We start from the raw sequence: 26,809 nt of genomic DNA on the forward strand, positions 1-26,809 counted from the left end.
TGATTTAGTGCAGACCTACAATAGACTAAAGAACAGTTTTTTTTTGACTGTGGGACTAGGCATCTGTGACAGTGTTAGCTTCCAGGCAGAGCAGTTCACTAAGTGGGATTGTGCTTCAGCTGTGAGCTGCTTCTAACAGTCTAATGACTAAACTGTGGAGATAGCCCTGGGCTAGAGGAATATAAACTACAAACCTTCCAGTTCTGCAAACTGAATATTCTATATTCCTTTATTAATAGTCTTCAGTGAATGAAATGATAAATGGTGTCTTTGTCATCTGCAGTTCTCTGATGATGCAATTTATTTCCCAATTAATAGGGGCTCCTGGCTCAGATAAAAATCCACAAAATACTTTCTACTTCCCTCGAGTATTACCACCATAAATCCAGTCTCTCTAATTTGTTACACATGGAGATGTTCCATTTGTATCCAGGGACATATTCTATTTTTCCCTCCTGTTTATAAAATATTCTTCAAGGGAATGGAATCTTATGAAAAGCCCATCATGTTGAAAGTGCTTCCCGATAAAGCAATTAGGCAGGACTGCACCCTGATGTTTGAATGAAAAATGAGGTTAGTTACATGAAAACCCATGTTGGACCTGTCTCATCCCCTGAATGAGGACTATCTCAATGCATTATGGAAGCAATACAAAGGGAGGTAGAATACAACATCTTTCCAATAAATCTGGTAGTTGTGCTAAAATGCGACCCCACACAAGTGAAGAAATGGAAAGTCTCTGCATTTCTAAAGCATTGACTTCACAAAGTTACAACCAATGAATTAGCTTTTGAAATATAGTTGCGACTGTAATGTAGGAAACACAGCAGAAATTTTATGCATAGCAAGTTCCCACAAAGAGCATTGAATTATATGGCCCTCTAGTCAGTTTTATAGATTATACTTAGGGACAAATATTAGCCAGGATAGGCCACATCTCTGGGGAGAGAAACAAAGCTAATGTTTCAGGTTGAAGACCTTTCATTAGAACGGGGAAGGAGATCAGTTTCTGTTTTTATTTCAGATTTACAGCCTCTGTTTTTTTTTGATTTTCATATAAGGCAGTTTACCTGGAATTCTTCAAGTGGCACCATAGGATAGTTCAGAGGAGTGGCAGAATTTCAGTTTAAAATCTTATCCAAACGACAGTGTTTCCAATTGTGTAGAATTCCTTCAGTAGTTTCCCTCACTGTTAGTATAACCATAGGTCAACTGTTCAAGTTGGATTTAAACCAACAACGTTCTGACTTCCACAAGAGGATTATCCACTGATCGAAGGCTAACACTTTGTAGCTGATTTTGCACGTCTCTTAGTTGGAGGTAGGTTCTTCAACTTGACATTACTGTTTTCTATGGAACCACTACATAGCGCTCAGAGACATTGCATACTGATGATGTCATGGCAGCAAGGCTCAAGGGATTGTCCTACTGGAATAAGAATAAATATTTTAGCAAAACACAGCATAATTTTATTACAGGAGAACATCATGTACCCAACATCAGCAAGCTTTACTATTAACATTATAAGATATTCTGAGGCACTTTACAGGAGCATTATCAGAGAAAAATGGGGAATAAGCAGCCAAAGATTTGGTAAAAGGGTTATGGAGTCATAGAATCACAGAGTCATACAGCACGGAAACAGGCCCTTTGCCCAACTGACCCATGCTATCCATCGTCCATGCTGACCAAGCTATCCAGCTAAGCTAGTCCCATTTGCCTACGTTTGGCCCATATCCCTCTAAACTTTCCCCATCCATGTACCTGTCCAAATGTCTTTTAAGTTGGCTCAAAGAAGGATTGGATAAAGGAGAAAGAGAGAAGTGGAGAGGTTGAGAGGTTGAAGAAGGGAGCTCTACTGGCTAGACAGCTAAAGACACAATGATGGGCCAAAAGAAGTGTCAAATGCACAACATGTAGAGCTGGAGGAAAAGAGGCTTCTTGGATGGCTACTGGGATGGATGGACATAGAGATGGGGAATAATGTGGCAGTGGAAAGGATGGAAGGAAAGAGAGAGGTCAATGGGATCAATTGTCCTCAAGCACAGGAGACATATGTGAATGGAACAGTGGAGAAATACTCCCTTCTATTTCCCTCTCTCTCTGTGCAACAATTTTAATTCTTCTGTGATGTTGTTTGGGGATCTAATGGTTGAATGGTTCACTCATTAGTGGATTGGAGTGACCCAGCTCTGTGTGGCAAATTCTGATTGAGGCAAGCCACTTAGATGGAAAAATTCAATAGCAAGCATTTTAATCTTTTACCCTGGTGACTGAGATATGTTTACCCTTTGACCCAACTTGCTTCTTGAAATTGGAAGAATAAAAATTAAAGAGCAAAGGTCAGAAGCATGCATGCAAAATTCTGCAATGTACTGGATATCTCCCCCTAAGAAGTAAAAGGTTTCTCTCAAATTGGTGGATATGGGAACCTTTTATTCTCAAAGTAGATGCAGACACCTCAGAATGTTAAACAAGGCAACTTAAAGTTAAATGGCAAAGGAATAGTAAGGACAACTGAGAATGATGAACTAGTGGAGGACTTTATCTTCTAATGACAGACCCAAGGATTCTACTCCTGCTCATTGTTCATATGTTTATATGAATTAACATTTCATATACCAATTGAATGAGATTCATGCAAAACTCCTCCGCTTTATGTCCTTCTGCATAAGGATTTCTCTTGTATCTCTCTTGCTTTGAATGAAAGGGGCAGATTCCTGACCCATCCTTCACGTATAATAAATCTAGCTTTGATTTTCCCTTGTGTCTTCCTTCCTTGCTTACTTATTGCAGTTAAGGAGAGGCTTAGTAACTATTAGAATTTCACAAATTACATAAACAGCTTAAGAATCAACAATCGCAACTCGTTAATTGTATTTTGATAGGATTTCTGCATTGAATTAGACAGTGGAGTGAGGCACACTCATTAAGACAGCCTGCAACAGCACGTCTTATTATGAAAAACCTCGATGAAGGCCAATATGAAAGAATGGACAACCACTACAACCTGATCATGTACTGCCTTCTTTTAGCACCAGTTACAAATAAGTAAAGCACTGCCCATATCAAATGTCCTTATTACTTCTGTTTATCAAGGAGCAGTCTCCTGTCACAGGGCACTGGATACTGTCCTGACCAGGACTATTATAGATAGAGCACTTATCTTTAAAATTAGCCATGGACCCAGATGGTTTCTGACTACAGCATCTCAGGGGGATTCCATCACCTTAAGTTCCGTGTCTCTGCCATCTCCTGTCTTCTTTGAGATTCTGAGCCCGCCCATCCCAACCAAGACCACTTGGTCAAGATCATTGCCACTCCCATAGCTGCCCAACCCTGTCAGGCAACAATGCTCCCTGGTACTGTCATAAATATCACCTGAAACCAAACATAAGGAAAAATAGCTATTTAGTTTACTCAGCAACCTCACCATATTGGGCCTCAAACACTTGAAAATACATTGAAATCAAAAGCCTAGAAACTAGATCGATTAGTGCTCATTTTTTTATGAACAAGTCAGACATAAATCAATGTAAACTTGGAGTAAATGGAACTGGCAATTGTTTCCAAGAGAAATCATGCCCATTGCAGAATTGGACTGGAATTCACATTAGCACACCACATGTTTTTGCAGTGTCAGACGCACACCCAGCAATGTTAGTGCTGCACAATGCCAATTTCCTTCCTCATCAGCATATTATGGAGATCAAAGATGCAGCTTATGATCTTCCTCAGACAGTCTCATATGAGCACATCACACTATTTTGTTGCTTTTCTCTCTATTTAAAGGGACCCACTGCTGACATTGGGATACCTGACTCGGCAGCTTCAGAACCCATTCTAGGCTGCTCAGACACCATCCACAGAGTGTGCTGAAGCTATCATTCAGCATGGGTAAGAGATCTTAGAGCAAAAGGTCCACCATCAAAGACTATATTCCCAGATGTTACAAGGACCTATCCAATGAACGATATATTTGTGGGGACAAGCTTCCAAAGCTGTCATCACTGAGTTATATGTAATGCTGGAGAAAGACCTTCAGCTATGTCTGGTATTGGTATTGATTTACTATTGTCACCGAGATACAGTGAAAAGCTTTTGTTTTACTTGCCATCCAGACAGATCATGCCAGATAGTTATATTGATGTAGTAAAAAGAAAACAGAATGCAAAACATAGTGTTACAATTAAGAGAAAGTGCAGCTCAGGTGGAGAAATAAAGTGCAAGGGCCATGATGAGGTAGATTGGGAGATTGAGAGTTCATCTTTTAACGTACGCAGGGATGCATGCATGTATCTGGACTACTCTCTCATCCAGATCAAGGTCACATTGGCTCTTGACTTCCTTATCACAGGATCTTTCCAAGCAACCATAAGAGATCTCTGCCTGCTTCTCTGCTGCTCACAGCTGCAACAGAGAGGTCACCAAGGTACTCACAGAGAAATAAGGTAGCCTGCTTTGGTTGCAGGAGGAACAGGTGCCACCTTGGCCACCGTAATTTGCCGGCACCTCTGGCTTCCCACAAGTGATTGCACTCATGTGCCCATAAGGAATCCCCTTAATCATCCAGACTGTTTCATCAAAGGGAAAGGTTTCCACTCCCACAGTGTGCAAGTGGTTGTGGATCATCATTCCTGTTTCTCATTGCCATGTCTCTGGGAAATACTCAACTCATCCATCCTCAGAGAGACCACACTGCCAGCCTTTTTTAGCTGCAGCACTGTTCAGAGTGATGGATGCAAGGAGATGAGGACCACTCTGTAATTCTCCTACCTGTGCACTTTCCAACCACAGCAGCTGATTGCAGACACAGCAAGAACCATGCAGGGATCAGAATTGCTACGAAAAATACCATTAGACCTCTAAAAATGAGATTCCATTGCCTAAATGGAATCCGAAAGAGTGTGCCAAGCAGGTGAGGAGACTCCATAGCAGTATCCTGGACAATCTTGCAAACAGAAGACAGCAACCCTTACTGGTGGAAGAGCAGCAAGGAGACCCAGGACCCAAGGTGCAGAGCTCCAAGAACAACAGGAGCAACATGGTGGAAGCAACCACCGGGAGGATAACCCTACTCAGCATCCACAGCCTTGTCTCCAAGTGAGCAGAGGAAGCAAACATTGGACACAAGAGATGTAAGGGATCTTTGATAGGAAGAAGCTTCTCACAATAAGGCTGCCAAATCATAATGCCCAAAGCAAACCCAATTACCTTCTTCACACTCCACTGGTTACCAACAAAGTAGTAAGCCAATAATCAGATGGGAGAGCCCAGATGACACTTACGTTACTTTGCAGATCTGCCTGAAATGATTGTAAAAATGTAACTAATGAATCCCAATCCAGCTACAGAAGTGGCTCATTACAACAGTTCTCAATGATCTGAAGACATGAAATATTTTTATGCATTGCTCTTTTGAATGGCACAATTGTAGCCACCTCCTTCTTATGCTGACCCAGCAAGTGTCCATGACTCCCAGGACAAATGACCTGACTCTTGGCAGGTATTTCATTGACCAGTACTTATATGTCCATTTAAGTGTATGTGGGAGCTGCCTACCTTTCCCTTGCAGCCTCTGTCTCCACAATGGTATCCATAATGTATTTTGCTTCTCTGTGCTGCTTTTAAAGACTTATTGTCCTTAGATTGGTGTGCAGTAATTTGTCTAACGCTGTGCTAAATTGAGCATGTTACTGTTAGGAATCACACCTTTTAGCTCCTGGGTGTAAACTGAGTGGGTGTTAGCACTAACTGTTGCACAGAATCCAATTCTTGGCAAAGTAGTACTATCTAAGAAAATGGTAGAGTCTAATTAAAACCAGCTCTGTCTTCCAAATGTGCTGCTTTGGAAGTCCTTCTGCGCAACCAAAACTGCTAGCAGACTTCCCACCACAATCGAATTTAGAGAAGAGCTGAATCTCGGGGTTTCTTTGCCAAGAAAGTATAACGCTGGGCTCAGGGCTCCTAAGATTTGCAAAGAGGCACATTAAAGCTTTTACTCAGCAGTTTAGCTTTAATCAAACAAACAAGAAAATACTGAAAGAGCATTGATAACAAGTTTTACCCAAAAATACTAAATGATACAGAACATACCATCATCCAAGGCTTACATTGCTAATCTCAATATACACAACATAAAACAATTCACAATGGATTATTCTGGATCAGGGAATCCATACCACTGAAAGACATAGAGTGGAAGTTAACCTATTGGGATTTTGTACTGTTGGGGTGAATGGAGGGATTTAGTCCATTGGAATTCTCTGCAGTGGAATGAATTGGGTAAGGTTTTGGTCTACAAAATTCCCCACAGCTGGAAGGAAGAGGGAAAGATTTTGTCCATTGGGATTCTACACCACTGGAGGGAATTGGACAAAATGGAGTTCTAGTGAAATGATGATGTTACAGTAGATTTTCTGAAGGCACCTACCTGGGTTCAGTGGAGTGATTGCAATTGCATTGAATCCCTGATATTACAAAGGAAAAATTGACATTTTCACGTTTTATCTCACCTGTGAAATTCATCCGTGATGGGATGGAGGAAAGCAGGAAAGTTCCAACATTGACCAAGGCATATTACGATGGCCATTACATTAATTTGCCTGCTATGACCAAGACTCTTTAGGGTGTATAACAATGGACTGATCCAGTGTTGCCATTTCAGCCTCTCTCCTCAAAAGTCTCACCCATTTTTACATAGAATTGAATCGACTCTGCAGAACCTGACCATTTACTCCACATCAGCCTCCTTACACCTTATTTCATCCAAGTGCCCTTAATATGCAAACTGGGAAAGAATTATCAACCAGTCCCTGGGAGCTAATATTCTGTAGTGCAAAATGAAGAACATTTAAAAATGTTATAATGTGTATCAGAGACAGTAAAATATCAAAAAAAATGAAGGTTTTACTAATTCCTGATTTGAATAAGGGAAATATTTGCTGATAGTACCAGGAGTAGCGAAAAATAATGGGTATGTGTCTCATTTTGACTTCTGATCATTACATGATTGCATGGTTTTGAAAGCCAGAGGAAGTAACAGAACAAATGGTTTAAGCCAGCCAAGTGCCTCCAGAGTGTGAGTCAATGTGAGTGAGTAGTACAAGGGCTTTGGTCAGACAAAGAGAAATGTAATATTTATCAGCCATGTATAGGCAGTATTGATCTCTCTATATCCATTACAGAAAAAAGGCGATACTAACTAATACTTTCAAATCACAAGGGGCTGCTGAGCTTTTAAGGAATTGCAAAGGAATGGTGCTTAAAGAACATTAATGATGTCTGATGGCTAACTCTCATTACTGAGGATATTATTAATAGTTAATTATCGTGTTAGAAGAATAAGTCTTGTGAGTAGCTTAATGCCACCTCAATGGTCAGCCACTTGATAAAGTGGTTCTGCTACTGCATCTTGGTGTCCAGGCGTTGTACAGATGGTTCTATTTGCCTTACAATGTTGCTCGTTCCTGTACTGCTCTGCCAAAGTGTGAATGCAAGTGTGAATGTTCACCTCCACAGATGGGTTGCCCAGGTCACCAACAACTAGTGAGAATGAAGACTTCTGTTTCAGGTACTAAGCAACTCCTCTTATCAATAGCATATGGAACCATTCTAACTTCAGAGGTGCCTGTGCTTGGTGGACCTCAGCCTAGAACAACTTGTGGGAGAGTCCAAAGAAAGTGGGAGTAAACTTAATATGAGAGTATGTCATTCATGGTTGATGTTAGGAAGCACTTCTTCTGACAAAAGGAAGACAAAACCAAAATCTTTGTTAGATTTTTGTGAGACAAGGGTATTAAGGGTCATGGGACCAAGACAGGTAAATGGAGTTAAAATTCAGAACATCCAAAATATAATTGAATGTAGGAAAAGGTTTGAGAGGTTGAATCGCTTTTACCTGTTCAAATGCTTTAACACACCAAAACATCGTAGAATCATATTCAGATGGAAACCGGCATCAGATCAAAGAAGGGAAATTAGAACAGTTGACCAATTGCTTGTCAAAGAGGTAGATTTTAAGTAGTCTTAAAGGAAGCAAAAGTGTTAAAGAGACAGGGAATTTTGGGGCTAAGGGTCCAAGATGCTGAAAAAGTTGGAGAAATTGGATGAAGAGTTCTGAGAGCATTGCAGTAGGTTCACATTCATTTGGGAATCAACAATGACTGTGGCTGATTCTATCCTATACCTTTTATTCTTTCACACAATATAAATATTGCTAACAAAGCTGTGATTTATTGCTCATTCTTGACTGCCTATAAACCAAGTGCTGTTGGGCCATTTAAGGGACAATTTAGTGTTCATCACACCAGTGTGGGTCTGCAGTCACATATAGGTCAGACCAGCTAAAATCAACAGATCCCTTCCCTTTAAGAACATTAATAAACTACATAACAAAAACTACATAAACTACATAACAAAGTGGAACCTTTGTAGTCACCATTACTGACCTCTTTTTATTTGAGCTATTTTTTTAATTAGTTGAATTGAAATTTCCCATGTGCCTCTGTGGGATTTGAACAAACACTTCATGAACATTAGCTCAGAGGCCTTCTGTAACATGAACACTGTTCAACCATATCGCATGCTATTATTCAGGTCCAGAAAGACTTGAGCATTGTGTGGGTAGTTTCTATTTTTATCATCATGGCAAAGTCTTGGTTATGTGGCCCCCTCTGTGTATCATGGTAATCCAAGCGTAATTAGAATTGAAGCGAACGGCAAGAGAAGGTATGGTTTGGGAGAGATGGTGCTCAAAATACTCTTGGCATTTACTTCACAGGGCTATTATCAGTCAGCACTATAGTAGTATAGAAATTATTATTTTTATGGAACTGTGATGCTATCCCTTCTAGGAGTAGGTCATATTTATACAAATGAGTGCAGTCATAAGAGGAAAGAGTGCATTTGGCAAGATTCCAGGAATATAAGTATATCCTTACTGAACTGTATCTCATTTCCATGTTGCTCCATTTCTTCCACTTCTACAGATTATTCCTCAAAGCATTCAAAGCCCAAGCATACTCACTTATGAATTATTGCAAAGGATACATGATAAACACATCACCTTTGCACCTTTAACCACAAGCCATATACTCATCAGCAGCTTTTCCAATACACCAACCATTAGCATCCTATTGAAGGAAAATACTCAATTAAAGGAAATCACTGCAAAATCACCCAGGTTGGATTGTCTGGCACCAACACTTCTGACTCAGCAGAACATCAGCAGTTGGAAAGGGTCAAAAGAAATGGAGTATGGCTAATGATCATTTGAATTGATTTTGGATAACTTGCCTGCTGACTTGCTGAGAGTAAACCAGATTTCTCCAGCCATTTTGCATTGATGTTATCTTAGACAAGGCAGGGAAATTTCCTCTGGTGTTTTGTGAAATTGCACAAGAAAGCAACTGACAATTTGGTGATCAGAATGAGAAAGCCTCCAGAAGCCCCATTGGTGGTCACATCTTCCAGCTGCCTTAAACCAGGAACAGGACTGATGGGACCACCCTCCAAAGAGGCAAACTTCTGCACTGCAAAGAATCTATGATTCTAGTAAGGATTGGGATGTAGCAATGCCGGGAAATACTATATGAGTGTCGATAAAAATTGGGAGCCCCGGTTAGCAGGAGCACCAAATCCTAGTGAGTAGAGTTTCATTACAATGCTGCTGCCTCCGCAAATCCATGTGTCCAAAACTCAAAGCACTGACATAACTATTACAGAAATCCAAAACCAGCTTTAGTTCTGCAGTTATACATTGGGGTAGAGATTTATCTCAGAAGGTAGTACAAAATGTGTGGTACTGAAGGGGCAGTATTTAGTTTCATTGGAAGCAATATGCAGAGCTTGCTGTTTTAAGGCACCCAGTAACAAGAATGGTAATGTTACTGGCCTTATAAATAAGAGAACTGGACATGTAATGCAGAGACGCCTTTTCAAATCCCTCTACTGCAGATGATGAATTTACATTCAGTTATATAAAAGAAAATAAATATGGAATTAAAATTACCAGTGGTCAAATGTACCCTTAATAAACCTATCTGGTTCACTAATAAAGGAAATACAGGACATCCCCAAATTATGAACTCCTGACTTTCGGTCTCCCATACATACAAATCAACTCCTATAATATTAATAAGTTCAAAAGTCCAACATCCATACATACGCTCATTCCTACAAATGGCAGAACTAGTTTCCTTTCTCTCTCCATTTTTAGTAATTGTTCTTTCTTATCAGTCTTACATGTTTTTGATGCCACTCATTACAATACTGTGGAGGTGTGTTTACCATATCAGGTGATTTTTGTGTATTTTCCGACTTATGGACAAAATTGACTTATGGACATCTGTGAAAACCGAACCCGTTCATTACCCGGAGGGGCCTGTATGCCAATTTTACTTGGGTTTTGAGTGTGGCTCCAGAGTCACAGAAATGTAATTGGCTCTTAATTGGAGAAGCAATCAGAAATGTTGGCCTTGCCAGCAATGCCTGCATATTGAGTATGAATAAAAAAATTGTCCATTGCGGCCAATGGAATTAAATATCAAATGCTTCATTAGATGTCTGATCCAATCCAGCTGGAGACAAACGTCTAGCCCATATCCACCCAAACCCTGCCCACCACACCTCCACACTCCTGCCATGATGCAGTGCTCTCTTCAGTATGTGTGGTGGCTTAAAGATTGAAGAATTATTTCATGGCCTAGACATTCAAATCTGCACAGATTAATCTCATCTTAAATATGAATTGATGGTTTTTGCTTTGCAGGTGAGCACTGACATACAGCAGGGAATCAGCAGCAAGCTCTGTGCCAGAAATTCTCTCGCAGTTTGCCGGCAGTGGCACGGTGTGTGTGATCTTCAGGATGAGATGGTCAATCAGTCCTGCCTTGGTGCTTTCAGTCACAAGCTGGCTAACAGGTAAGCTCTGCTACATGTGACGTGTACTCAGTTAGTGAAAGGAGCCTCTGACAACAAGTGAAAGTTTGAGCCTTTGTGCATCTGGAATGCAGGAATATCCCATCCCTCAAGTCCGTCCTACGATTGAGTTAGATCATGGATGATAAGGACCCTGACTCCATTTACTCACACTCACTACAGATCCCTGATCTGACATTATCCAGGGTCACTGTTCAGCCACTTAAACAGCAGTAAGTCCAGGACTTCCACACCTCACTGTCAGACATGGAAGCCCCAGACCTACTGACAGACTCGGACAGCCATATCTCCCAGTGTGCTGCACTACTGCAATCCTGTTTCCCTGAGATTCCCCATTACACTTTGGTTGGCATGGGCGAGTTGGGTCAAAGGGGCTGCTTCCATGCAGAGTGACTCTATGGCTCTATGCTAGTATGATAACGTACCTTTATAGAGAGCCTTTTACAAGCTGAAACTTTTCCAAAGTGTTGTAAAGCAAATTAAGTGCTTTTGTGGTATAAATATACAGCGTAGGAAAAGCAGAGCCAACTTGTCCACAAAAAAATTCCCATAAATGGCAATGAGATAACAACCAAGTGATATGCATATTGCTTAATGCATAAATGATGACTGAATCATGTATGCAGAGAAATTAGATTTCACTCTTCCTTAGTGTGCTGGACACGTTAACTGCAACACCAACACTCAACTGGATTCCTCACAAGATGGCCAACTTCCCTCACCTTGCAGTGACGTAGGTCCATTCATCAAGTGTAACTCGATGGGGAGCAGACAATTGTGTGGGGAAGGAGGAGGCGGGGACAGAAGAAAGGACCGAGCAGGGAAGAAGGAAGGAGGGTTAAGGGGACTAGAGGCGTATGGGTGAAGAAGGATGATCAGTGAGGCAGAGATTACAGCATGAAGCTCAGTGTGTTGAGTATAAAAAGGCTGCAATCAGTGATGGAAATCCAATGACAAATTTCCAGTACCCTGGGCACTGAAATCTGATGCAGTATACAAGACATCAATGTCAGAATGGAGACCGTTTGATGTGTTCCTAGTTTCTCATTATGACTATTCTCTAAAGATCATGGGTTGCGTAATCTCCAGTTTATGTCTGAGAGGGAGGACGCACATAATGGGCAACCTATGACACATTAGGTATGTGACAGATACTGGGTCAACACCAGGCATGCCATGGTGAATCGTGCACTGAAGTCCTTGTGCCAATTTCCTGCTTGGTTTGATTTCTCCCAGAAATGATAACTAGCACAATCTAACCTGAGTTCCCTAATTTTTAGGCACAATTTGTGCACAAATGACAGAAGCTAATGGATCCAACTTTTAGTTCTCATCTTGATCTGTTATTATATTTCCCTTTCAAGAACAGTGTGTATTTTCTTTTTAAGATTGTGTATGGTTCTGAGCATGTCTGTTATGTCAGTGTAACAACAAAGAAAGCTACTATTGTGTGTGAGGTGCTCAGCAGCGAGTTTGTATAATTAATCACGAATACAAGAATTAAAACATTCAAAAAATGCCTTGGGATCTTTAAAGTCCAGTGGTCCACAGTTTAATTCTACATCAAGAAGAAGGCACTGTCTCAGTGTTGCATTGGGATCAGCATGGATAAAGTCCTCAAAAGTCTGTTCTGCGGGGCCTGAACCGATTGTAATTTGTAACTCAGCTGACTTGGTTGAGTAATCAGAGAAGGATTAGACTGCCATTTTAAACAAAGGTCCTGCTCCAAAGCATCTGTAATCTCCATCTCTAGCCTTAGGATCTGACTGGTACTGAGATTTTAATGACATCCCCTTCGATCTATTTCTAATCAATGAATTTGCACAGTTGTCTTGCCACTAATCATCCCACATAATCTTCCCAGTCAAGGAATCTTTGCCTTATTTGTAAAAGTATACATTCTGATTGATCTGTTAATAATAGCATTTAGCCTTTCTTAAATCAAATTTGTTTCTTCTGAATGCACAAGGCTTGAACCACATTGGAAAACGCTGGTTTGAAGACAAGGAGTGTCCACAATCCTTAACGTATCAGCCAGGAACAAACATTTGCAAGTCCCCAATCTAATCAGGCAACAAGAAATTCAGGTCAATTAGTTCTTAGCACTTCTCTCCACTGCACCTACCAACCCACTCCCATGCCACGTGGAAACTTCCCACCTTCTCAGTCAAATAAAAGATATTCAGCCCCGCTCTCATAGAGATATCAAAATCTATGGGACAGAAAGAGTTTATTTGGCCCTTTGAATAGGTTACACTTTGTCATTAGGTACTTGTTAAATATAGTGAGAGTTTCTGCCTCCACAACCCTCACAGACCTCCAGTACTTGCTAAGTGAAAAAAAACAATTCTCCTCTAATCCTACTAATTAATCTAAATCTGGGCTCCATAACATTTCACTGATGGAAACAGAACACTCCTGTTTATCCTGCCTAGGCTTATCATAATCTTGCACACCCTAATTAAATCTCTCCTCAGTCTAATTTTTTCAAAGAATATAACACTAGGTAGAACAGGCTCTCCTCATAACTAGGATTTTCCAATATTCCTCCATTCTGAGGGGTTGGACTGTCCTTTCCAGCTCTTATTTCTGCTGCTATGTTAACAAATATTGACCATTAACTTCTGAGTGAAGTAACAAATTTCCTCACTTATTTTTGTCTGGACATTATTTCACAATTTCATAATAAAAGCAGAAAATGCTGGAAATACTCAGCAATGCAATGGAGACGAATGGTCACTAACCTGAGAAAATCGCTCTGTTTTACTCTCCCAACAGATGCCACCTAACCTGCTGAGAATTTCCAAATATTTTTTGTGCATGTTTCAAATCTTGTTTCATTACACACTTATAAAGTGTGCTTTTTTTGAACTTAAAATCTTAGAATAGAGAAACAGTCCATTAGACCCAACTGGTATCTGTTAAATAATGATAGTAATCATGCAATAATGATTGAAACTCGGAAACCCTGGATGTAGAAGCAATTTGGGGAGAGATGAAGAGTAATAATGGCAGTCAAGAAGTTAGTCAAGGAGTCATAGAGTTGTACAGCATAGAAACAGGCCCTTCAGCCCATTGTATCTCTGCCAACCATCATGCCTATCTATACTAATCCCACTTACCTGCATTAATTCTATGTACCTCTATGTCCCACTCATTCAAGTACCTGCCGAGATGCCTCTTATACAAAGATTTGGCAAATGGAGTATAATAAGGGAAAGGTGAAATTAACCAGTTTGGCAGGAAATATAAAAATGAAGCATATTATCTAAATGAAGAGATATTGCAGAGTTCTGAGATGCAGAAGGATCTGGGTGTCCTGGAGCACGACGCTCAAAAGGTACAACAAGTAGTTAGGTAAACCAACAGCGTGTTATCATTTATTGCTAGAGGGATTGAATACAGGGGTTGGAGGATACATAAGGCGCTGAAAAGACCAAATCTGGAGTATCATATCCAAAGTGGGTTTTCTTCTTAAGGAAAGATGTAAACACATTGGAAGCACTTCAGATAACTAATAACTGGATCAGATCAACTAGGCTTATATCCTTTCAGTTTATAAGAGTGAAAGGAGATTTGAATGAAATGCAACCCTGAAGAGTCTTGATAGGGTGATATGGAGAGGATATTTCCTCTTGTCGGTGAATCTAAAACTAGGAAGTCGTTGTTAAAAATAGGGGTCACTCACTTCAGTGAGTCTTTCTCAGTCTTTGAATAATTTTTTAGACAAAGGTAATTTGATTCTTGATAAGCAAGGGGGTGAAAGGTGACCAGGAGTAGGTGGGGATGCAGAGTTGAGCTTACAATCAGATCACCCATAATCTTATTGAATGACAGAGCAGATTTGAGGGGCAAGAAGCCTATACCTGCTCCTAATTTCTGTGTTAATATGTTCATTATTCTCCTCAGAGTTTCCCTTGCCTCCTCATTTCACCCTAATGGCATAAGCTCCTATGGCTTTCTCCCTCATGTGGTATTCTAGCTTCACCTTAAATGCATCAGTTCACCGTGGCTTCAGCCATGACAGTGATTTCCATATTCCAACTGCTCCCTGGGTAATAAACTTTCTGTCGAGTTCCCCCTCGGATTTATCACCAATGATCGTTCTGGTACTTATTCATTTCTCGGGATCTGAGCATCATTGATAAGGTCAGCATTTATTGTCCATCTCATAGAATCATACAGCACTCTTCAACTCAACTCATCCATGCCAACCAAAGTGCCATCTCTAGTTGCTCTTGCAAACATGGTGGTAAGCCACCATTATGAGCCACTGCAGTCATTCCAGTGAAGATATTCCCACAGTCCTGTTGGATTTAGACCCAACAATGATGAAGGACCAGCAATATATTTTTCAAATCAGATGGTGTGCGGCTTAGAGGGGAACCATATGATTATGACTTTACTTTCCTCAGAATTACGAACAGTTTTGCTCTGCTCACACTATCAAGTTCTGCATAATCTTAGCAAGCTCCACCAGTTCAGTCCACAGCCCTCCAGGGAAGAGAGCTGGAGACTTTTTAATTTTATTCTGAGGTATACCAAGTCCCTGCTCACTTATTGAACGTCCAAAGGCATCTCAGCAATTCTTATAACTATCAACTGGTTCTGGAACATCTCACAGCCCTCAGCAGTAACTGAAGGCAAATGAATATAAAAGCAATTAATCCCAAGGTTTTTCCATGTGTATTGATATGAACTTGGTTGTCTGTTGTTTTTCCAACTTCTGGTATTCACTCCTCTCCTAAAAATGCTTAGTCTTGCAGTGCTTAGACCCACAGGTACAACCTGATGTTACGAGTGCTGCTGAGCAGTGAGTCTCAGCCTGACTATCTGACTGCTGTGCAGTCATTTGCTGCAAAAACTCAACATTTCTTAAACATTGAGACAGCTTCAACCATTAATTTACAGTAGGTTCCAGTGAACCAATGCGATAGTGTGAATCAAACACGTCCAAAAGGTATTGCTATAAACCACAGGAGGCAGATGCAATCCATAGTCATTTCTCAAAGGGAAAAATGCCTTCTTTTTAAACTGAAGGTCTCTGGAGTGTTGTACATTAGCTCAGCGCAAAATGTGAGCAGTGTAAATGTGACATAAGAACGTAAGAAAAGGGAACAGTAGACATCTCCCCAAACCTGCTTTACTTCTGCCTATCTGTCAAATTTGCATGCTGCTGGCAAGACCAACATATATTATAATACATCTTTAATTGCCCTTGACAAGGTGGTGTTGGGTAAGGAGCTCCAGTGTTTACACAGAACGACGAAGGCATTTATTAATGCCAATATACTTGCAAATAATTCTAGTGTCCATCTGGGATTAGAACCTGCAGGTAGTGACATACCCATGGAGTTAAAGTGAATGTTTATTTTGGATAGGGGGTGAATTTTTCGGTTAATTTCCTCTTGGGATAGTCCCATTGGGATTTTGACCAAAAATTCATCCTCTCTTTTACTTTCTGTTGACTTCCCTCCAGCCAGTTTGTACTCCTCTAAATAAATCAATAACTTGATTTAATGCTACAAAAATGGAAGGTTTGGAAACACTCGGGCAGCATCTGTGAAACGAGATGGAGAGGAGGGATGAAAACAAAACTGGGCCAATGTCATAAACAGATGGCTCCCAGATGAAGTCCTATCTGTAAAAGAGGCCCAATGCAAACCTAAGATCATTTGTCTGGCATCTTGCAGCCTTCCAACTAATGCTGAGTTCTCCGGCTTCTGATAACTTGCTTTCTCTGTCCATATCAAAACTGAAATTTTTTTTGTATGTCATCAGTTTGTGATATTGGCTCAGTTTGCTTTCCCTCTCCATTGACACACCCTGACCTGCTAGTAGCAGCACATCACACTCCTTTGTCACCATCTGACAGCATCTAGCCTGAACCTATTTCAGATATTCCCATTTGTCCTACCTAACCCTGCTCCCAACTTCTTTATAACATAAAGCAACCTTTTTTTGTCTTTCCCAGTTCTGATGTTTAACCTGAAAAAATAACTCTGTTTCCAGTTCCCCAAATGCTGACTTTTCAGCATTTTTGTTTCAGATTTCCAGCATCTACAATTTTCTTTCTGATCTTCACTTGTTTCACATCATTACGACATCCATTGCTGCTAACAGATTACTTTTAAAATGTAGTCAGTGAAGCAACATAGAAGCCAAAACAGCTATTCTGTACATTGCAAGCTCCCATTGACATTGAGATAATGACAAGACCAGCTGTTATTTTTGTTTTTGTTGAGGCCAATCTATTGGCTACGGCACCAGGGAGATTTCCCCGTCCTTTAAATTATGTGGTGGAGTCCCTTATGCTCATCTGAGAACTTCATTTTAGCATCTAAAAATTGTCACTCCTGTCAATGCAGCTCTCCTTGAATTGTCGACCTTGATTAAGTGCTCGAGTCTCTGGAGCAGGACTTAATCCTGTAATCTTCTGACTCAGAAGCAAGACTGTTATCCACTGAGCAAATACTGGCACTTAGCATAAAATTATAGATGTAAACTCTCTGAATATAGCAATACTGTCTAAATTTTCTTTGTTATTCCTGAAAATTCTTTGAAAGAAAACAAAAGAGTTGCAAAGTATTTAGTGCCTTTTTACAACTCAAAAAGCACCTCACACTAGGGGCATACTTTTGAAGAGTAGTCACAGTTGTAATGTAGAAAACATAGTTGTTACAGTGGTGCATCACAGGTCCAGAGACCTGGGTTCAGTCCTAACCTCCAGTGCTGTCTGTGTGGCACTTGTACGTTTTCCCTGTGACTGCATGGGTTTCCTCTGGGTGCTCCAGTTTCCTCCCACATTCCAAAGACATGCTGGTCAGGAGGTTAAGTGGTCATTGTAAATTGCTCCTAGCATGTAGGTGAGTGGTAGAATCTGGGAGTATGTGAAGGTGATATAGGGTGAATAAAATGGGAGTAGCGTAGGATTAGGGTACTTGATGGTAAGGTGAATGTATGACTCAATGACCTCTATGTTAGGCAGATTGAGTACAGTGAGCCACCTGAAATAGCAATGGGATAATGACCAACCATGTATTTTAGCAATGGTATAGGTGAGGGATTAATATTTTCCAGGGCACCAGGGAGTATTATCCTCCTCACTTGTTCAATTAGTGTCCTGTGTTTGTTTTGTTTACCTGAGAGGACTGAGTTCCTTGGTTTAACATCTCATGTGCACCTCCAATAATTCAGCATTCCCTCACTATTGCACTGGACTCCCTAAACGTGCTTTTCAGTCTCTCATTAAACCGTCTTCTCTTTCAAAGACAGATGTGAAGAATTATTCAGTATCTTTTCTCTTACTCCAGCTTCACGCTATCTCAGTTGTGCTGTGGGTATACTTTCTCTCAGCCTTTTCACTGTATATTTTTGAAAGCATTGCTCTTGCTGAAGTCCTCATTAGTCACGAATCCCAAAGGTTGCTTTCCTCCATTTATTGCTCTTCTTAGCTTTAGCTTGAATTTATAATTTCATCAATTCAATCATCTACAATTTCCCATTCGAAAGAACTGAGCTGATCCAAATAACATTCTAAATTCTCCTACTTAACAAATGACTTCCAATGGCATTTTGCTTTATTCTTGCCAGAATGGATTCCAATTAATACACTGCAGGAGCATCCTTTAAATGCCTCCTGGTCAGCATGGAATGTTTCCATCATTATTTTGTACACGTCAACTGATTTTTCATTCTATTCAAGGCCAACGTTCAATACTGTTGCATCAATTTCTTTCTTAGGAGAGCTTAAGGTTTTAAACCTGCTCCTAAATCCTCTAAGTTGAGACAAAAAAACAGACATTACTGTAATTGAAAATCAAAAATCTACAAATGCTGTAAATCTGAAATTGTTGGAAAACTCTCAACACGTTAAGCAGCACCTGTGGAAAGAGAAACAGAGTTAGCATTTTAAGTCAAAGACCTTTCATCAGATTTGGGAAAGTTTTCCAGTTCTGATGTAGGGTCTTTGGCCCTAAACGTTCATCCTGTTTCTCTTTCCACAGATGCTGCCTGACTTGTTGAGTGTTTCCAGCATTTTTTACTTCAATGCATTAATGTGGTGCCTTCCAGAAATCCATGATGTCCCATGCAGTCAGGAACTCCAAGTGGACAGAAATTGTGTCCACTTTCCAAATGGCAGCTGTGATTCTCAGAGGAATTAAGAAGCACCTTTTCCCAAATAAGATAGTGGAAATCCACACTGAGAAGTTGGATTGCAAAAATAGTTTACAGTTGTTTTTATGCGTAAATCGCTCACAAAAAAACATATTGCACATTTTTTGAAGTGGCTGTTCCCAGTTTTGGCTGAACTCCCACTCAACAGGAAATTGAACAATTCACTTACAGCCTGTAGAATGATACTGATGAGTTGATAAATAGGCAGAGCAATGGCAGGTGGAATTTAATCCTCATCAGTGCAGAATGATGCATTTTGTGGGATTAATAAGGCCAGGACATATATGTTGAATGGAAGGGCCCTAGGGGAGTATTGAGGAACAGTGGGACTTCAGTGTACAAGTCCAAGGGTCCTTGATAGTGGCATAAAAAATAGGTAAGAATTGTAGATAAGGAGTTTAAGAAAGCATGAGGGATACATGCCTTCATTAGCTGGGGCACAGAATATCAGAGTAAGGAGGTTATGGTACATCTATACAACACATTAGTTGGGCCACAGCAAGAGTACTGTGTGAAATTCTGGTTGCTACACTTTCTGAAGGACCTGGTTGTAACAGAGACGGTGCAAAGGAGACTAAAGTCTTAAAGTCGAGATTATTGTCATATGCACAAGTACATATATGCACTGGTGCAAAGAAAAACTTACTTGCAGCAGCATCACATTCACCAGAATGTTGTTGAGGATGGAGCTTTTCAGTTATGGATAGACTGGGTTTGTATTCTTTGGAGTAGAGGAGGCTAAGCGGGGACCTGATTGAGGTATACAAAATTACAACGGCCAAAGTTAAGATTGATAGTAAAAAACTATTCCCCTTAGCAGAAGAGTATAAAGCAAGTGAACATAGGTTTAAACTAAATGGTGGGAGGATTAGAGGGGATCAGAGGAAGAATTTGTTTACCTGGAGGGGTGGTTGGAACCTGGAACACACTGCCAGAGGAAGTGACGGAGACAGAGACTTTTGCAACTTATACAGTATCTCCGATGAGCACTTGAGTTTCCAAGGATTAGAGAGGGCTGTGGACCAAGGGCTGAAAGTTTGGTATAGTATAGGTGGGTGTCCGATGTTCAACATGGACAGGGCAAGCCGAAGGACCTGTTTCTGTGCTCTATCATTCGATGCCAATGACCTCCCATTACAATTCATCCTGGAGCAGATGTCATTTCCCCATACATCGATTTTATGTTCACTCAGTCCCCTGTAGTCGTTCATATCTGCTGCCCTTTGACACACTGGCAACACTGAGAAAGATCGCAGTATCCCTGCACTGTTCACCTACCTCTGTCACTGATGCTTCTGCAGCTTGTAGTGGCAGAGGGCTGATCACAACACAGCAAAGGAGCCCCATCAGATGTCCAATGCACTGTTTCACCCTCCATCCATGGTTCACCCCTTGCCCCATTCATTTTCCCTCATCTCCATGGCAGCCTTGATGCTCCGTATGTGACCACCTTGGAGGGTGCACTTTAACCAAGCTGACCTTCTCCCCAGCAGACAGTGTGACCGATACAACAGCAGCTGCTATCTGTAAATGCACAGTTCACATTTCAGTGCTTCAGGGAACGAACAAACCTCAAAATCAAAATCTTAAAGCAAGAATGATTCAATCTTGCAATTTTCTGTCATCTCCAATTTGTCCTTCAAGCAAAACATAGCCATCAATTTACACACCATAATGGATAAGATTTAATTTCCAGACTGGAACTCTCCCCTTGTTGAGGATGAGGGAGAGGTGGGAGTTTGGGGCATGACGACATGGGGGGGGGGGGTCAATAGACTGCCAAGAACAGTACAGATCATAGAACCACGACATGTTACTAGAATTAAAATAAAGATCAGCCACAATCTAATTTAGTGGTATGCATGTTTAAGAGGTTATCCCTTTTTCTTATGTGTAAAGTGGCTTTCAACCAGTGAAGTACTTTGGAAATGAAGTCACTGCTGCAATGCACAAAGTGTCATTCCTAGGTCGAAGGTTCTGAAAATCCAGAAGCAAATGATTTCATGGTTCAGATTCTCTGAAATAAAAACAGAAAATGCTGGAAAGACTCAGCAGGTCAGGCAGCATCTGTGAAAAGAGAACCAGCCCTTCGGTCCAACCAGTTCAGGTAGAACTCTGGCTTTGGACATGCCAAGGCTATTTGTTAGTGTGAGTTGGTGCAGAGTTTTCTACCTATCCAAAATGTGATCCAGCATGTAAAGAGAGACTGATGCTCAATTGCTAGTGCTAAAAACATATTAATAGCTGGGTATTGTACTCCACTTCTGAATCTCAGTTCCCTTGAAGTACTCTATTGGCTATTTAGATAACGTGGCTGATGATAAGTTTCTATCACTAGGGCTTTGCCCAGGGCAATTCTTGGGTTACCTTGTGTGACCATTATGTTAGGTGAAAGCTACCTGAACTGGTTGGATTAAGTCATAGAATCATACTGCACAGAATCAGATCCTTCGGCCCAACATGTCCATGCAGAACCTTTTGTCCATGCATACTAATCACATTTTCCTGCATTGGGTTCATGTCCTTCTATATCATGCCTATTCAAGAGCCTGTCTAAATGTCTCTTATATGGAGTGATTGCATCTGATTCCGCCACCTCCTCTGGCAGTGAGTTCCAGATATTAATCACTCTCCGCATAAAAAACTTTCTCCTCAAATCCCCTTTACAATTCCTTCCTCTCACCTTAAACTTATGCCCTCTTGTTTTTGGACAACCACTTCAGCCAGCCTGGAGGTATAATTACTGCCTTATAAAGGAAATCAACGTGGACAAAAGAATTAGAAGTTCTTGGTTGGAAGCAGAGAGAGGTTAAAAATGTCTGCAAATAACCCCACTAACTGATCTTCACAGGATCTGAGGACACGGCCAGGGATACCATCCGAGCCAGATACTTTTCACAGGTTCACTCTCCGGAAGACTGATCTTACGTCCTCAACGGCGACTGTGGGTTCAGGTTCATTGGAGGCTGTCGGGGTGGTTGGTGACATACCAATCCCCTTCTGTTCAAAATGTGCATAAAATGCATTAAGCTCGGACCCAGATGTTGTGTAAGATTGGGGAGTTGGGGTCCAGTGTGGGTAAGTGAAGTATCATGCCAGTGAGCTGGTCCCAGCACAGGTTGAGGTCAAATACCTCTGAGAAATGTGGGTCGGAGGAATAACTGAAAGTGGAAAATTTCCCATGGAAATCCATATTTGTTCATAGCTTCCTGTTCAACTCTGCTGTTTTCCTGATCATGATCAGAATGGTTACAATGACAAGGCTAATGTTTAGTTTTTTATTGACAACCTTTATGGAAAAAAAAATCCCTTGACTATCCTCTATTCTTCTCCAGGAGATATTTATTACAACAATCAATAATTACCTATGTTCTTTTACTTTCCCTGACCTCAATCTATGTTGCCACAGTTACACTCTGCCAAATCTCTCTATTTATTTTTAGGTCCTCCTGTTGTTTTATATTTCTGTTGCTTTTATGGGCTTCAAACCTGGTTATTTTAATCTCTTAGTCCATGCCCTAGTTTAAACAGATCTCTCTTTCATTCTAATTGCAGTGAAACATATTTTTTCCCAAATCGGTATGCTCCTCTGGATTGGTATGAATTGCCCTACTCTTCCCTTTTCATTGATTTTTGATCTTTCTCCCCTACACGATAATTTTACATTAGTTTCCCTCGAATTCCCCATTAGCCTCAGTGTACCTCCTTCTCCACCCCTGATTCAAGTATGGAAATCGAGAGGCTTACAGTAAAATTCCAATAATCCACTCCTGAATTATTCAGAAATCCTGATGGTTTAACGTCTAACTTAGCGGATGCTGAATCCCGTGCTCTCTCTAGTACACCAGGCCTCAGTTCCCATGCTCACTCGACCACACTAGGACCCCATATGCTGCACTTGCACACCAGTACCCCAGTTCTTGTACCCCCCCCTAGCAGATTGGTTCCCCAATTCTTCCACTCCCTGTAGCAAACTGGGCCCCAAATTACCACACTCCTTTTAAATTCACCAGGGCTCTGGTTCCCTTGGGGCCCTGTTTCCAAGATCCCTTTAAATTCATCTCCTGTATTCACTGGAAAACATTGTTGTACTGTTACTATCTAAAAAAATGAATTAAAAGTATATTGAAGCACGACCCCAATCTGCCAGTCCAGCACCAAAAAAGTCCTGAGTGTGCCTGATTAACGGAGTTTTACTATAGTTTGTTCTCACCGTTGGCTAGTTTACTTGTCCTAATTTGGTGTTAAACTCCGGCAGAATCTACACCCACCACTTGTTGACAGAAGCTATTTAGCTAACTCCCTTCCAACTGGGCTACAAATTCTAACTGCCACATCAATCTATTTGGTCTCACCACATCAGAGATATTTCATTTCATCTCATCCATTCCCCACCTTCTCTACAACCAAAAACTAACTTGTTTTCTCTTTTCCCCAGTTCTGACGAAGGGAATCAGACTCTAAAACATTAACTTTGTTTCTCTTTTCACAGATGCTGCCTGACCTGTTAGTGTTTCCAGCATTTTCCGTTTTTATTGTTGGCTAACATTCGTTCGTACTTGAATGTCTACACTGGCACATCTACTTCAGAAAACTAAGAGGATAGCATTTTATTCTTTTTGTTCAGCTTTCAGACAAGACGTTCAGAACTATTGGGTGTCTTCCATTTAACCTACTCCAGACAGATCGTTTGCAATTGACAAGCATTCTGTGCCCTCTTTGTTATCTGCAGCATCACAATTTGTGTTATGGTCTCTCTTGGTCCCCACCCTAACACCCTTTGTTCTTTCCCCTTCTCTACAGTATAAAACATGCTTGCAGGCCAATGCAGGTCTTGTTTTATCTCAGAACTCCTGCAACAAAATGATGGCCGGTTGATGTTCTGAGGTTTGTGCAATGTCAGTATCGTAATATCCATTCCAATTCAGGTCTGAAGACCATTCAACAACCATTTACTTTCTTCACCTTCCATTCTAGGTGATTTCTACAATATTATGAGAAATCAACAGTCTACTTTGTCGCTAGGCTTTTTTGAGAGAACTACATTAGTGGAGTCCTTGAGAGATTCAACATTGATCTTCTTGCAGAAGTATTTCTGTGATGCTGATATTAATTGGTGGAGATTACAGAGTGGATTAGTTGGTGTAGGTTACAGAGTGGATTAGATGGTGGAGGTTACAGAGTGGATTAGGTGCTGGAGGTTACAGAGTGGATTAGATGGTATGGATGATAAATTAGATAGTGGTCAATCCTACAGTCATCAGCACCTGTCATGGCAAGAACCTTCTTGCAGTTACTTGATCGGAAGATGATCAAGTGCTGATACTTGGATCTGGGAAGGTGCTATGAGGTCCTGTGCTTGTCTCTCTGACAAAACGGGGTATTGAATATGACAAGACCATTCTCCAAGAACTTTGTTGAGAGAAGAGCCCCAGTGCATTTAGCCTTCCCTACTCCTTCCTTTCCAATCACACATTGGCAAAGGTTGCATTTTCCTGCACCATGGCATTGAAGTCACCCAGAAAGGATTGGTTGTCTCCCTCCAGGAAATTGATAAATATCTTTTCAAGGTCAAAATAGAAGACCCCCTTGGCTTCCAAGATTGGGGTGTATGCACTAATGACTGTAGTGCTTTTGCTAGATTGAGCTGAAGACATTCACTAATTCTACAGTGAGAGTCACTGTGATGCCAGACTAGCTCATTCTAGATGGCAAAGTTCAGTCCGTGAAGATAACATTCCTCATCTGGTTTGCCCTATAGGAGAAGGTGAACCACTCTTTGTACTTTAACCTAGTCACCTACTGCCTGTCATGCCACACTCAGGGTGACAATGTTGATGTCAAAGCATCTTAAGTTCCAGGCTCTAATGGCAATGCAGCGTCCAGGTTTCCCACTACTGGAACTGTCCGTAAAGGTCCTGACATTTCAGGTCTCAAACTTTATACTTTAGAGTGGAAATTGCCTCTCTGTGATTTTCTTTTGCTTGGATAGTCATTGCATACCAACCACCATATAGACTCAACATAGCGAGCTCCAAATGCCTCTGAAACCCGAACTCCCAACAGCAAGCACCTCAGGGCACAGTGTGAGGTACCATCAACTTTGCCTCTATAGAATCCTCCAAATTCACTGGAAGGATAAGCAAACCAATGACAGTGTCTTCTCAAATAAAAAAAACAGAAAATGCTGGAAACTCTCAACAGGCCAGGCAGCATTTGTGGAAAGAGAAACAGTTAACATTTCAGATCAGGGACCATGTATTTCTATAGCTTCTGCCACAGCTTCAGGACATCCCACAGCACTTTAAAGTTAACATTGTCAGAACTCCTTCAGTGTCCTCTCCCAGGTCAACCTCCCGGTATTCAGGCCTTAGTTACACCCAGTCAGTTCTGTTGTCGTTCATGTTTGGAATCTTGCTAAACTTGATGTTAAGAGACAGATATAACTGGATTAATTTAACACCCAGTTGCTGCTTGAATGTTTCAGGTTAAATTTGCTTCCTCAGGTGCAGCTTTACTCTCAAATTTCCCCTTGAACAATGACATTTGCGAAGAATCAATAGTTGGTGCACAGCAGGATTATGTTGTGCTGATTCAGGCAGCTTTAGTATTAAGGCTTCTTCACAGTCAGCACTAAATCAACTTACTTTCTTTAACTGAGAAAGTATTTATTTAATACATCCAACAAAAGAAAAAAAATTGAAAATGAGTCTATGGCTCTATCAAATTAGAAAAAGCTTTCAGCAATGTTAAAGACTTGCAAGTTTTGGAATCAGCATCACCAGTTACTCCCATAGGTGGACCTCATGTTCTCTTTGAGCTGGAGTGCAATATCTAGTTAACAACAGCAATAAGACCTCCCGTTGTATATATGTGGAGTTGACTACTTACTCTGTCTTATTGACAGGTAAACTGCAGCATGAAATATGACAAATATCTATTGAAAAAAGTAAGTGTACAAAGGTGGTTTCGTCAGTGAGATTCAATCAATTCCCTACCTGTGTTGCCATAAAACATTAAAAAAAACACAGCTCTGTACCTCTTATGAACTAATCTCTCTTACAAGTAAGCAATCCCCTTTCATTCTCATTCCCTTTTCCTGTGTCTGTTACTGCTTCTCCCTCTCTCTCTCTTACTCCTCCTCTCTTACTCATACCTCTCTGTCTTTCCCTCTGCCTCTCTCTGTCACTTCTGCTCCCTCTCACTTTCTCTCTCTCATTCTCTCACACTCTGTCATTTTCTCTTACTTTCTCTGTCACAGTATCTCTCTCTCTTTCTGTCACACCCTCTCCTCTCTCTCTCTCTACCCCCTCTCTCTATTGCTCCCTCTCCCTCTCTATGTCTGTCATTCATTCTCTCTCACTTTTTATCCCACCTCTTCTCTCTCTCTTTCTCCCTCTCTCTCTCTCTCTCTTTCTCTCCCTCTCTTTCACGGTTGTTCCCTCTCCCTTTCTATATCTATGTCACTCATTCTCCCTCACTTTTATCCCTCCTCTTCTCCCCTTCTTCCTCTCTCTCTCTCTCTCCCAAATGGTTGAAGGGAAGTAGCTGTTCTTGCACCTGGTGGTGTGGGACTTCAGGCTTCTGTGCCTCCTACCTGATGATAGCTGCGAGATGACCTGGATGGTTGGGATCTTTGATGATGGATGTTGCCTTCTTGAGGCAGCGTATGGATTGACCATGTGTTTGT

General features: G+C 41.0%; 1 protein-coding gene across 1 annotated transcript in view; it reads left to right on the plus strand.

Annotated features, from left to right (window-relative positions):
• The window catches only part of cntn2 (contactin 2), a 164,323-nt gene that overhangs the window by 47,029 nt on the left and 90,485 nt on the right, over positions 1-26,809 (plus strand). Inside the window, exon 2 of the mRNA XM_052034539.1 lies at positions 10,772-10,923. Coding sequence (XP_051890499.1) covers positions 10,869-10,923 — 55 coding nt within the window. The 5' untranslated portion in view covers positions 10,772-10,868. The remainder of the gene's footprint in view (positions 1-10,771; positions 10,924-26,809) is intronic.

The sequence above is a fragment of the Pristis pectinata genome, chromosome 20, assembly GCF_009764475.1.
Source record: "Pristis pectinata isolate sPriPec2 chromosome 20, sPriPec2.1.pri, whole genome shotgun sequence".
In the NCBI taxonomy this organism is placed as follows: Eukaryota; Metazoa; Chordata; class Chondrichthyes; order Rhinopristiformes; family Pristidae; genus Pristis; species Pristis pectinata.